Here is a 12,719-nt window from a genome sequence, read left to right as displayed (position 1 = left end):
TACTATTTTGCATTTAGTTGGTGGAAAAAAAGGCAGTTCTGGTGGCAGCTGATCAGCTGCTTCTTGCTGAGTCTGGTGCCCCACCAGGCTGCTTACACACTGGGGGAAATCCTGATTATGTAACAAATAAAACTCTGCAAAACTTTGAGCTCCATTTTTACCAGCTTGTGTTTATCAATGCTTGTGTTTAACACCATTGCAGTTGCTACATGACAACATATGCTGAGTGAGGGTGGGAATAAATCTGAAGGTCAGTTCATCCAATTTCACAGCCTTTCACTGCCAGACGTCACGGTCAATGTAGGTCAGGTTCTTTGATGACTCTCAGAGAATGCAGCCCCTAAGATTAGACACACCCAGTATTCTCTTAAGTGTAACATTTAACTATTTACATAATGCTTTTCTCTTCTTTTCTTTATGTGCCAGGCGCCTTAGTCCACGCTGGGATGACAACCTAAAGCTGGACATCGGAGTTACATCAGCATTTTTCGGGCACCCTGCTCTTCATGTAGCTGGTCTGCTTTAGGGTGCCATGGCCACTGGAACAGAGAACCGCCATGACCGTGTTCTGGAGAAAGCCAAGCTTTCACCAACATCAGGGAAACGCAGGAGAGCAGAAGGGAAACCCAAGAAGAATTTTCCTTGTCAGGAGTGTCAGAAGGCATTCAACAGCCTGGAGAAGTTGAGGGTGCACTCATACTCTCACACAGGGGAAAGGCCGTATCGCTGCTCTCATCCGGACTGCACCAAGGCTTTCGTCTCCAAATACAAGCTGCTACGGTACAGCAGGGTGCAGCATGTTGATTTTTTTCTTTAGGCTTATTGAAATCTAGCATTATAATATACTAATGAGTAGCTTTACTTACAGTTCTATGTAACGCATGCTAACTTTGAATATAATTTCAGCCATTCTGAATGCTCATAGATTGTGTCTGTGTTCCAAGGCATATGGCAACTCACTCACCAGAAAAAAGCCACAAGTGTTCATACTGTGAAAAAATGTTTCACCGCAAGGATCACTTAAAAAATCACCTGCACACTCATGATCCACACAAGGAGGCCTTCACCTGTCAGGAGTGCGGGAAGAGCTACAACACCAAGCTGGGCTTTAAGCGCCACCTGGCCCTCCATGCTGCAAACAGCGGAGACCTGACCTGCCAAGTGTGCCTGCAGCTGTTCCCCAGCACTGTGGTTCTCCTGGAACACCTCAAAACACACGCAGGCAAGCCATCTGGAGGAACCAAAGAGAAGAAGCATTGTTGTGAACATTGTGAGCGTCAGTTTTACACCCGCAAAGATGTGCGACGCCACATGGTGGTGCACACTGGACGCAAGGATTTCCTCTGTCAGTTCTGTGCTCAGCGCTTTGGTAGGAAGGATCATCTGACACGCCACATGAAGAAGAGCCACACCAGGGAGCTGCTGAGGGTAAAAACTGAACCAGCTGATTCGCTGGAGACAGATGTTTATGATTTGGCTACTGGAAGCATCAAGGACGAGCTTCCAGCAACACTGACAACAAAATCACACCAGGTTAACATGTTCACAAGCTCCGACCTGGACACACAGCCCTTTTCTTCCCCTAGTAATCCCTTTTCTTTAAAGTACCCACTGAGCTCCAACTTTACCTCATACACCATCACCTCACATGAGAGGGAGCAGAATCTAAAGGGAGAACTGGAGACCTATCTAATGGAGCTGCAGAACACCATGCCATCCTCATCCTCTGCATCTGTAGAGCCTCAAATCCCGTCCTCCAAACTCGAGTTGTTACCTCATGTAGGTATGCTGGAGGAAGCAAGCGAGGAGGCATCCCTTTCCAAAATGTCCACGCCAGCAGCAGGTCCTGCAGCAGACTCTATGGCCTCATCTTCTTCACTTATGGATTTCTCCCAACTGTTCAACTTCTTGCCACACAATGGGCCTCCATACAATCACGTAGGAAGTGGAGGGGGCAGCATAGAACCAGCCATCACTTTTCCTTCCTCTGAAGAATCTGTTCCTCTACCCCAGCTGCCCCCCCAGATGCCTGTGGGTGAAGAACCTGCAGAGAGCCCTCTCCAAGGACTCCCCTCCTCCTTCATATGTAGCCTGAGCACACCCACAACACTACCCCGGTTTCACCAAGCATTTCAGTGATGGAGTCTGTCCTGCCTAATGCAGCTGAAACAGCCAGACAGGATTCCAGTCATTCTAGATGGTCAGGTCATTTGTTAAAAAGTGAAGAGACAATTACAAAGCAGTAGGTGCATGATGACCAGGGCCAGCAGTTACAAACATACACAGCTTTATATATATCTGGCTTATTCAACCTTTATTCCAGATGAATTACCCTGTTCTTTATTTCTGGACATATTCTCCTAAAGTCTTTTTCTTTCATATTTTCTAAGCTGCTCCAAAGACAGAAATTACTTAAATATCTATCAGCTTCAATGTTCCTCTTTAATAACATGATAGAAAGTGTCCCTCAGCTTCATGCTGATTTAATGCTTGTTGCAATAAATCAGTAATAAGCAACTTATTGTGATATGGATATAGTGATATAGATAGCTCATCTTTAACCTACACTGCCACATTGTTGAAGAGTTTTTATCTGGGACATTTTCTCTAACTGCAGTAGTTCAGTTGAATAACCCACAGTTTACTTAGAACTTAATAATCATTCCTAACTCTTTATGGAAACGTATACCCCTGCTTTAGCTTTATACGTTGCCGTAAAGTAGAGTGCTACTTTAGATTTTAGTGTTGCCATATTTTTAAAGCACACCTCTGTAGTTTTGCGATAATTCAAACTCTAATCATTTTAACTGGGAAAACATCTCCTAATATGTAAACTGTTTTGTTCATGAAATAGGTTGTAGACATGACACAATGCAATAAAAGGACACACTTTACTCAATCTGAATCACTGAAAGCAAATGACCAAGCTAGAACTACTGAGTATCTACTTAACTTCCCAACAATAAGCAAAGTCCACAAAACAATATAATTGAAACTCCCAAAATATTGAGCTAAAAGTGATCCAGCACTCAGTGATTAGCAGTGATAGGATCTTTCTTCAACCCCAGTTAATCACCCAACAAGAGGACCAAACTATCTGTGGACAAGGTTCTGCTTCCCTCATATGCCTACGGATATGTAAATGGAAACTGACTTACTTAAAATGATTTTTTGACCAAATACCCAAACTAACAGCTGTTTCTCATAAAACTAATTGAAACAATTTAAATAACTCAACAAAACGAATGGTTTCTCCACACAAAATGCCCCTTTTGATGTAAATGACCCTTTAGGGACCAAAACCCCCAGGAAGTGGCTAAAATCTGCAAATACTTGAGACCCTCTCTAAAAATGCTTATAACTGACTTACAACTTTTAAAAATAACTTTTAAATACCGGATATACCTTAATATACAGTAATAAACACAGTGGAAACTGTCTCGTCACTACAGTAGAACTAACGTCCTCCGTCTTCCTTGTTTCTGCTCTTTGGCATCTGTCATCATCGAGGAAAATGAATGGTGCCCCTTGATTGGCTCCTTTACAAATGCCAGTATGTCTTGTTGTATTGCACATTTCAGATTCACAAGCTATATTTTCTTTAGAATCTTTTTTTAAATATGCTCTATGAAAAGATTTGCAAATAAGCAAATTTTTCAAACTGTATTTGGAGTAACGTAACAGAAAAATACATGAATAGGTGAATCCTGCAACTAGGCAGGGAGGGGCGTACTGTATTATTTACTGTAGCATATTAGCAAAGAGAATTTTCAATCTGAAGCCCGTATACTTGATTGCATTGCTAAAATCTGTGATAATGACATTGATTATGACTAAGTCCAAATTTTCTGGCTTTTGTTTGTTTGTTTCTTTCTTTGCCATTTTATATTCCCAACAGTTCTCAGTGAGCTTTGCATCAGCTACTAAAAATCTAGAACCTCCATGGACTTTAAGGACAGAGTCTATCCTTCAGGTCAAATATGATATCTACATGCAAAGAGTGAGTATATGATACTTGATATAAGCAGTCTTTTGCAGTATTGCTCACGGAGGACCCCTGTTGATTCAACGTTCAGTTTATGGAGACAGATTTGTCTGTAAACCATGTAACTCTAAATGATTTGCAAATATTTTGGACAGTATATCAACATTTCTAAAGAAAATATACAAGCAAAAATTTGTAAGTACAGCTCTCCTTCACATCACATGCTGTGGGCTGGTGGTTGCAAAACAGCCAATCCAGGAGCTTCATCAATTTTCCTCGGCAATGATTGGCTGTAACCCCAAGAGTAGAGGTAGGGAAGACTGCGGACAGCAGCTGCTGCTAAGACAGTTTCCACTGTGTGTATTAATGTATATTAAGGTATAATTATTGTCTCAATGATTAAAATAGGCAGATATGGGGGTTTTAGGAGGGTTCTTAATTATTTGTGGATTTTAGCCATTCACAGTTGATTACAATCCCTAACTGTGGTGTATGCTGGGGGTCCACTGCAACATCAGCTTGCAATTCCATGTACTGTATTGGTATATTAAGAACTTTATGTACCAATTAAAACTAAAGTTATAAAGTTGACATAAGTTTGGAGCGCTTCCCATTTAATACAGAGGCTTCAGTTCTATAATTAATCCTCCTCCAAGAGTTTCTTTAATAGAAGAAAACTTGGTTATAGCTGAGATGTTCATCTGCTGCCCTGCAGATGAACATCTCATGTGTGACATGAATCACACAAACCCCAGAATGGTACCTGTACCAACACAGATCAGGCATAACTTTATGATCACCCGTCTAATATTGAAATATCTGACTAAAACTCCCATCAGAGCTGATTTTTATGCTATTATTACATTAGTATATTATATAATGATGTTTGAAACATAATTAGAATATTTATAGTCAAGTCTTGTAAGTTTCCTCTACAATAAACAAGAGTTCTATCTCTTTCCTTCTATTAAAGTAAAATCTGCTCTGTTTAGACTTTGTTCAGGTCTTAGTAATATGAATGTTGTGATCTTCCAGAAAGTCTTTACCTAATGAATCATTACACATTCTCTTGAACTTATCTGCTGTGGTCCCCAGAAGTCTAAAAAGTTTGATTTTTATGCAGGAATGAAGGGATAGGTTCCAACTGCTGACGAGGCATGTGGACAGACGTAACATGTCAAAGCACCACCACAGGTCCAAGATGAGCCTTTCAGAACCAGTCCTAGTTCCAATCCTTACATTTCTTGAAGTGGAACTAATAATTGCCTTGCATTCAAATTTATCATGCCAAAACTGCCAATGTCACAGATTAGGGAGTAGAAAATACCACATGTTCTTTACCCAGGCAGCAGTTAGATTTTTTTTGGACCCATGGAGTGACTGTGGATCAATCAGGAGAGTATGTGTCTTTTATTTTGAAGGTTGAAAGTTACACTCCAACCTCTTCCAGTCTCATGTTGATGTATCCTTGAGCTAGGCACTAAACCAAAAGTTCCCTACCAATCTGTGTATTGGTGTATGAACGTCAGCGTTTGAGAGCAGTTAATATAAAAAAATCAGTCCATTTAAAGTTTCTCATGGCAAAGATCTGATTTCTAAGGATCCTGATCTTGATAACTGTTTCATTTTCTGACGTTTTCTATCTGTTCTGCTTTCCCATATTGTTTTGTCATCATGTGTTGTTGATATCCATCAGCGTGTAGGTTGGTCACCAGGAGCTGCTGCTTTCACTGTCAGGTTACAAGTGAAGAACTCTCTCTTTTCCACTAGCTGTGGAATCATTTAAAAGTTTAAAAAATAAGCAGACATGATTTGTGTGAGAGTGGTGAAAAAGGCAGTTGTTCTTGTATTGATGCATGAATGATCTTTTCTGACAAATATCTGGGGTAGCTGAGATTCTGTTGGAAATAAAACCATCTGAAAAGGGAATGGAGATCAGGGTTCAGATGGAGATCAGGGTTCAGATCTCTATCTGAACCCTGATCAGATGGATCAGGGTTCCCTAAATAAATTGTTGTGTGGTTGATCTAGAAAAACACCTGGTTTGGGTGACGTGTGATTTCTGTTGAAATGCACAGAACTGACATTTCATTAGTGTCCATCATGGTGTTCTTTACCTCACAGCTTCAGTATTCAAATCATGAACTCCAGTTTCTGTTTAACATTAAGTCCCCTTGTATTCCTTCCTGAATAAGGTTTTTGTAGATCATGTAAAATATAGAGTTGAATGTTACTGTGTCAAAACATTTATCAGTGTGTGCTACCTGTATTTTGTGAAAATTTTATGAAAAATGTTTTTGATTATTGCAGCACTTTGTGTTCATGAAATGCCTTTAATCTTCCAGTGCTTTTGGTTTAAATGCTTAATACAAATGTATAAATGATATATTTACCTTTCTTAGAGAACAGTAAAATGTAAATACATTATAAATGTTTATTTTTACAGTTTAACGTGTTGACAGTGTTTTTCCGATAAAAGTGTACTTTTTGCTTTACTTGCACAGTCTGTATGCAGTTTGAAACGCATACATTTTAGTTGAAGTTAACTATCCATACGCTCTTACAGGCGACGCCACGTCAAACAGGACTTAATGAACATTTTAACACCCAAATATATCTTCCTCCAGCATGTTTGAATTCAAACTGATGATGCTTAAAATAAGGTCTATACAACCTGAGACAAACAATACATTCAATTTTGCATTGTCCTCATTCATCCAACATTAAACTGAGCTACAATGCAGAAGCAGATTGTAGACATTAAACCCAGTCTTTGATTCAATAACTACAAACAATCATCTCCTGTATGATCTTATCAGAGTTCTGTGTTATTATTAGAGAAGTATTTTCACAGAACTATTTCAGTTGAATTGTTGCTCATAAGAGCTTTCATCAGACTGGGTTCTGGACGGGATTCGTTACTTTAATTGCCTCATTTGATCCTTTTTCTGTTATTCTGTTGTAGATATGATTTGTCTTTTGGGATGAGCTACTTGGGCCAAGTTTCAGCTGGAGGACAGATGGCCTTAACTGTCTTGAGAACATTGTGAATGGCACAGAGCAGGGCTGCACGGTGGAGCAGCTGGTAGCAGCAAGAAGATCCTGACTTTTCCCTTCCATAGTTCAAAAACATGACTGCATTGTTAGTCTCTGTAAAATTGCCCTTAGAGGTGAGTGTGTGTGCATGGTTGTTTGCCCTGTGACGGCCTACCTCCCCACAGTGTACTCTGCCTCCCACCCAGTACCTGAAGATACGTAGAACATCTGTTGGGAATAGACGATGGCTGGATGGTGCCGAGCTGTTCAGGGTGAACTTAAATGAGCTCAATGTAAAATCAGGATAAACCATCACTTCCATGCTCAACAGTATATATGAAGAGTTAATGCAGAACATTTTAGCCAAATAACTGTAGTGGCATCTAACAGAAATTTCTCAAGCTGGTTTGTTTGGAATCTAAATTTAAAAAGGATGTAACATGTGAGATGTAGCTGCTGAATGTTGAGACCTCCAGGTAAATTCTGATCCATGTTGCATGTTATTGCTGTTGTATTGACACCAATACAGAATGTGTGCTACAGAGCAACTAACTGCCAACTGTTTTTCTGATGTAAATGAGGGTGAACTTAATTTTTAACACTCGCCTTCTGCGTTTTGCTTTGGTTTTTGGTAAATAAATCAATTGTGTCAGATGAATTTGTTATTTGTCACTCGAGGTTGTATTCGTTTTAAGACTTGGTTTGAACCAGATGATTTAGGTATGGTCCATCAGCATCCTTTGAATTAAGGAAGGGTGTACTTACTTTTTCTGACACAATTTCTGAGATTGTGACAACAGATTTGTTTGGTTTTGTTTTATAAATATGTTAATTTTGTCTAAGACATTTTAGATGAACCCAAATATTTAACAGTAGAACTTGTATGTTATCTAGAATCCAAGGACTTTAAATGAGATGGTTAAAGAAAACATAAAAACAAACAAAAGACCTTCCTGATTTTGTCAAACAGTTAAAACTCTCAAGCTATGTTCAATTTTCCTTCTGAAAAAAAATCTTTCTCTGGTGTTGTGGAGACAAGGCCACCAGTAAAAGGCAGACTGTAGGTCATTTGGTGTCAGACGAAGTTATAAGCTCCAGCATTACCAGTGATCTATATTGAATGTGTATGTAAGAAACACTGCAATACTGCAAAATGTTATGGTATTGGAACAAGCTGCTATGTCTAAAGCTCCTTAAGGTGCTACAGACCTCTTTCTCTTAAATGTATTGTTTGTACATGTATCCAGCTTAGCTGAAAAGCTGCCATGTGTGCCTGCTTCTACCTTATATACATATTTTTGTTGTACTGTGAGTCTTTGTTCATCCGTTCAGACATGCTTGTAATTACATGGTCCCAGTGTACTGCTGCATACACCACCACCATATGTAAAGACGTTGAAAGAAAGAGAAGAAAGATGGGAATATGCAGAGTATGTGCTGATCCTCAAACGTTTTGCATGTTGAGAGATAAACTTCATCAGACGTGTTGGGTTTGCTGCTTGTTCTGTTTCAGCATTTTCACCCACATTGTCAATAGCAAAGTCAGAGTACAATCTCTACAAGTTGATATACATTTTCCATTTTCCCAAACTACTGCCATATTTTATACATATAGGCAAAATAAATCATACATATAAGTACAAATACATATGTGTTTAGATGGTGAAAAATCAATGCTGCAGCTTTTATCAACTGTTTTTTTCCTTCTTTATCTTTTTAAACATTGTCATTATCCAAAGAAAGTTTATTTATTGGTTGGCAAAATAACCAGACTTCATTCAAATACAATGCTGCTATGAAAGAGGAGAGCTGCATTTGTCAACTCTCATGTTTTTACTCAGTGTAATGAAAGTTCAATAAAGTCAAGGAAAATAATCAACTTCTGCATTTGTTTGGTTATTTTTGTGAAACTTTCACCAACCAGACGTTCCTGTGTAAGTCAGCAACTATTACATATTCATGTTCTAACAGATCCAAGCCCATCAGCTGAAAGAGCTGATGCAAGGCGGAGACGTGGTTCTGATGAATAGAACAAAAGAAGAGCTTACTGAGACAGATAATCCAGGAAGTGCTGGGTCTCCTTGTCTTCCACCGTCACCTGACAGAATGGGATCATATTTTCTTAAATGATAGAAGGGAGGATTGTAAGCTAGGTAACTAAGAGTTTAGTGTTTTCTCAAAAGCTGCACAAAGCAGATGCTAATTGTGTCTCAGTGGCTTCTGAAAAATATCACTCTTATGCCCACAGAATAGAAACCTGCCCTTTTTACCCACCTCTGCCTGCTATAAATAAACTGAACTCTGTTGAACTGTTAGTGTGAACTCACTGAACCCAAACAGAAAAGATTACATACCTCATTGCACCACGGGTATTGATCAGGTCCAATCAAACCCTGGCACCATTCTCCTGACTGTGGAGGCTCCACCTTCCTAAGACAGCCAGCAGAGGAACATGAAGTTTGATTCTTTGAGAAAGAATCAAAGAGACAAATGTGTGTAATCGACAGTAGAGCTATATTTTCTTCTGTTTTACTAGTGACCCACTGGATGTTTTTAGCCATTGTTGTGTTAGGTTAGCCCAGTGCTTCTCAATTCTTTTCTGACATGCCCCTCCAAGAGATAATACATTTTTTTTCATGCCGTCTAGTCCCCGTCCTCCGTCAAATTGAAATACTATGATACTCTGATGATATTTAATCATTTATCTGTACTACCCACCAGCTCCACCATTAAATGACCAAATAATCAAAATAGCTGAAATGAGACACAGTAGCTCATTTCATTGCTTTAAGTATCAAAACAATTTCCAAGTTCAGTTTATTAACTCTATCAGCAGCATGTAATCAAGACTGCTCAGTCTGTGGAATTAACAGAAAAAAAGTGCAAATAATCAACTGAGATGATGTACATTTTCACAGTAAAACCTTTTAAAATTGTAGACATGTATTTGTCAACTTCTTCAGTCTGTTGTAGTTTTAAGCATTTTTTGTGAAAAATTTGCAACAATATTGCTGATATTCCAGCTTGTCAGAAGAAATGGAAAGTGCATAACATTTTACATTCACAGTAAATAGGGTTCGTCTACCTATGTCCTGGCCAGGTTCATTTGTTCAAACAATTAGATGCAAGTATAGACCTGGTGGGAATGTCTAATCATCATAATGCTCAGGGAAGAGACGGGTTCTGTATGCCAGAGATGAGCAGGTTCTGGTCCAAACTGTGCAGATTAACCCAGGAACAAAAGCCAAAGACTTTGTGTGGATGCTAGCTGAAGCTGTCATTATCCACAGTGAAACGCATCCTGTGCCGACATGGGCTGAACTCTGCTAAACACCTCATAAAGTTAAGGACCTTTTTACTTTTCTCCATAATATGCTCCATCTGATTTTCCAAATTAGTGTCTTATCAAAACTACTCCCAAAAAATGAAGGTAGTCAACCCTTTTTAACTCGCCCCTATAAATAAAATTTTTTATTAACCCCAATTTTTTATTTGTGAAAAATATTACTTTTGACTTCTGAAATGAACATTTAAATCCCTATTCTTTTCCCCACTTACTCAATTTATCAATGCCTGTGAAGTTTTAAAATAAGACGGTCTCCAACAGTGTTTCTCCTCCCTGGTCCTCAGCCTCCTGCTCTGCATGTTTTAGAAGAGCCTCTGTTCCAGAACAGCTGATTCAAATGACTGCATGACCTTCAAGTGCTGCAGAAGATTGTTAATCACCCAGAGATACAATTCAGGTGTGTGTGGAAGGGAAACACCTAAAACATGCAGGACAGGGGGGCATTGAGGACCAGGATGGAGAAACTCTGGTCTAAATGTATCCCACTTTTCCCTAATGTTCCATCATCAGCAAAAAGTGATTTGCCAAAACTTAAAGAAAGGTTGATGATGATTTCAGTTATCAATCATAACTGAAAATAATGTTGGGTTTACCACTCTTCCTTGAGGAGTTCCATTTTCTATATTACATGACTGTGAAACATGTGATTCTATTTTAACTTGAATAGTTCTATCGCATAAAAATTCTCACAATCAATTAAATATGTTTCCTCCTATACCTATCTGATGTGATTTAATTCTCTTTACAACATATCATATGCCTTTTCTACATTAAAAAACACACCAGCAACAGTTTCTTTAATTAATCTGAGGTTTCCTAATATTATCCTCTAAACATAAAATAGGATATTGCTCTATGAAAATCACTCTAATGAGCAATTACATTTCTTGACTTCAAATATTGCATTAATCTTTCTTTCACCATCCTTTCCATTAACACATATTAGACGTTAAAGCAATCGGTCTGTAGTTTCCAGGATCACTATGATCTTTCCCAGGTTTCCTTATTGGAATAATGGTTTCTTTCCATTTACGTGGTTGTCTCCACTCTTCCCAAATCTTATTATATAATGTTAATAATTGATCTAACGCATCATCACTTACATGTCTTAATGTAAGTGATGACTTACAAAGACAAAGTGTCTTTGCCTGGAACACTATTCCTAGTTCTACCCAAAGCTCTTTTAAGTTCTCCAGTAGAAAAGGGGTAGTTCATCAAATCATCAGTATTACTCTCTTTCCTTCTTAAAACGTCAACTTTCAGTTTTATCCGTCATACTCTGAGAAGGTAATGCCGGGCCCTGTAGTGGCCAAATCCAGAGCTGGAGACGACTGGGATTGGGATGAAGGATCTGACCCCCCAGCTGTCACAGAAAGTTCTTCATGTGGGGAAGGCACAGACCTGGCACATGACCTGTTAGTTCTGAAGATCCTGCAGCTTCCACTTCTCTTCCTAACATGGCGCCTCCTCACCCTGACTCTCATACTGACAGGAGGAACCACAGAGCTCTGTTAGGTTAAAGCTCATCTTCTGAAGTTGGGATATTTTTCCTCCAATAGGTTCCAGAGAATCTCCTCAAACCAGATGTTGGACTGGATTTTATTTCAATGTCATTTGTGACATTGAAATAATGTCACAAATGACATTATTTCATGTCATTTTTCAACAGTGGAGCTATAAAGGTTGAAAAGGGTTATTATTTTGGAGAAAATCTCATCAACATCAATATTTCCACTAAATAAGAGGCAAGGCACAGACCTGTGCCAAGCATCAGGTCTGTGTCCAGACAGGATCAATATAACCTGTTTAAAAGCTAAAATTAATGGTCATATGCCAGACATGGAAAACTGGGATGCACTCCAATCCAATCCAATCCAACTTTATTTATAAAGCACTTTAAAACAACCACAGCTGATACAAAGTGCTGCACAGTAAAACACAACATAACAATAAAAAATAAAAAGAAATAAAGAAATAAAAAAAACTCTTACAGTTTAAAAACGAAAACATACAATTTAAAACTAGATCCCACTGGTGTTGAAAGCCAAGTAAAATAAATGGGTTTAAAGACAAACTTTAAAAGTGGACAGTGAAGGGGCCTCTCTGACCTGCAAAGGCAAGTCATTCCATAACTTTGGGCCCATGACAGAGATGTTGCCTTGATGTTCAGAATTTAGGTCTCAAGGCATCTCAAGGTGCCAACATTGCAGCCAGTGGGCTGAAGGAAATACAGCTTTATTTTATAGGAATTCAAGAGCTAACCAGCTTTTATCACTTCGCAAAAAATTTTATCAGCACAGAAACTCCAAAGCACACAAAGAAGCATATTATATATATATATATATATATATA

General features: G+C 38.7%; 1 protein-coding gene across 1 annotated transcript in view; it reads left to right on the top strand.

Annotated features, from left to right (window-relative positions):
• plag1 (pleiomorphic adenoma gene 1) overlaps nt 1-8,900 on the top strand; it is a 13,913-nt gene extending 5,013 nt beyond the window's left edge. The window contains exons 2-3 of the mRNA XM_008438236.2: nt 427-780; nt 945-8,900. Coding sequence (XP_008436458.1) covers nt 533-780; nt 945-2,139 — 1,443 coding nt within the window. The 5' untranslated portion in view covers nt 427-532 and the 3' untranslated portion in view covers nt 2,140-8,900. The remainder of the gene's footprint in view (nt 1-426; nt 781-944) is intronic.
• The last annotated feature ends 3,819 nt before the right edge of the window (nt 8,901-12,719 follow it).

Source organism: Poecilia reticulata, linkage group LG20 (assembly GCF_000633615.1).
Source record: "Poecilia reticulata strain Guanapo linkage group LG20, Guppy_female_1.0+MT, whole genome shotgun sequence".
Classification (NCBI taxonomy): Eukaryota; Metazoa; Chordata; class Actinopteri; order Cyprinodontiformes; family Poeciliidae; genus Poecilia; species Poecilia reticulata.
This window is presented reverse-complemented; position numbering and strand designations above follow the sequence as displayed.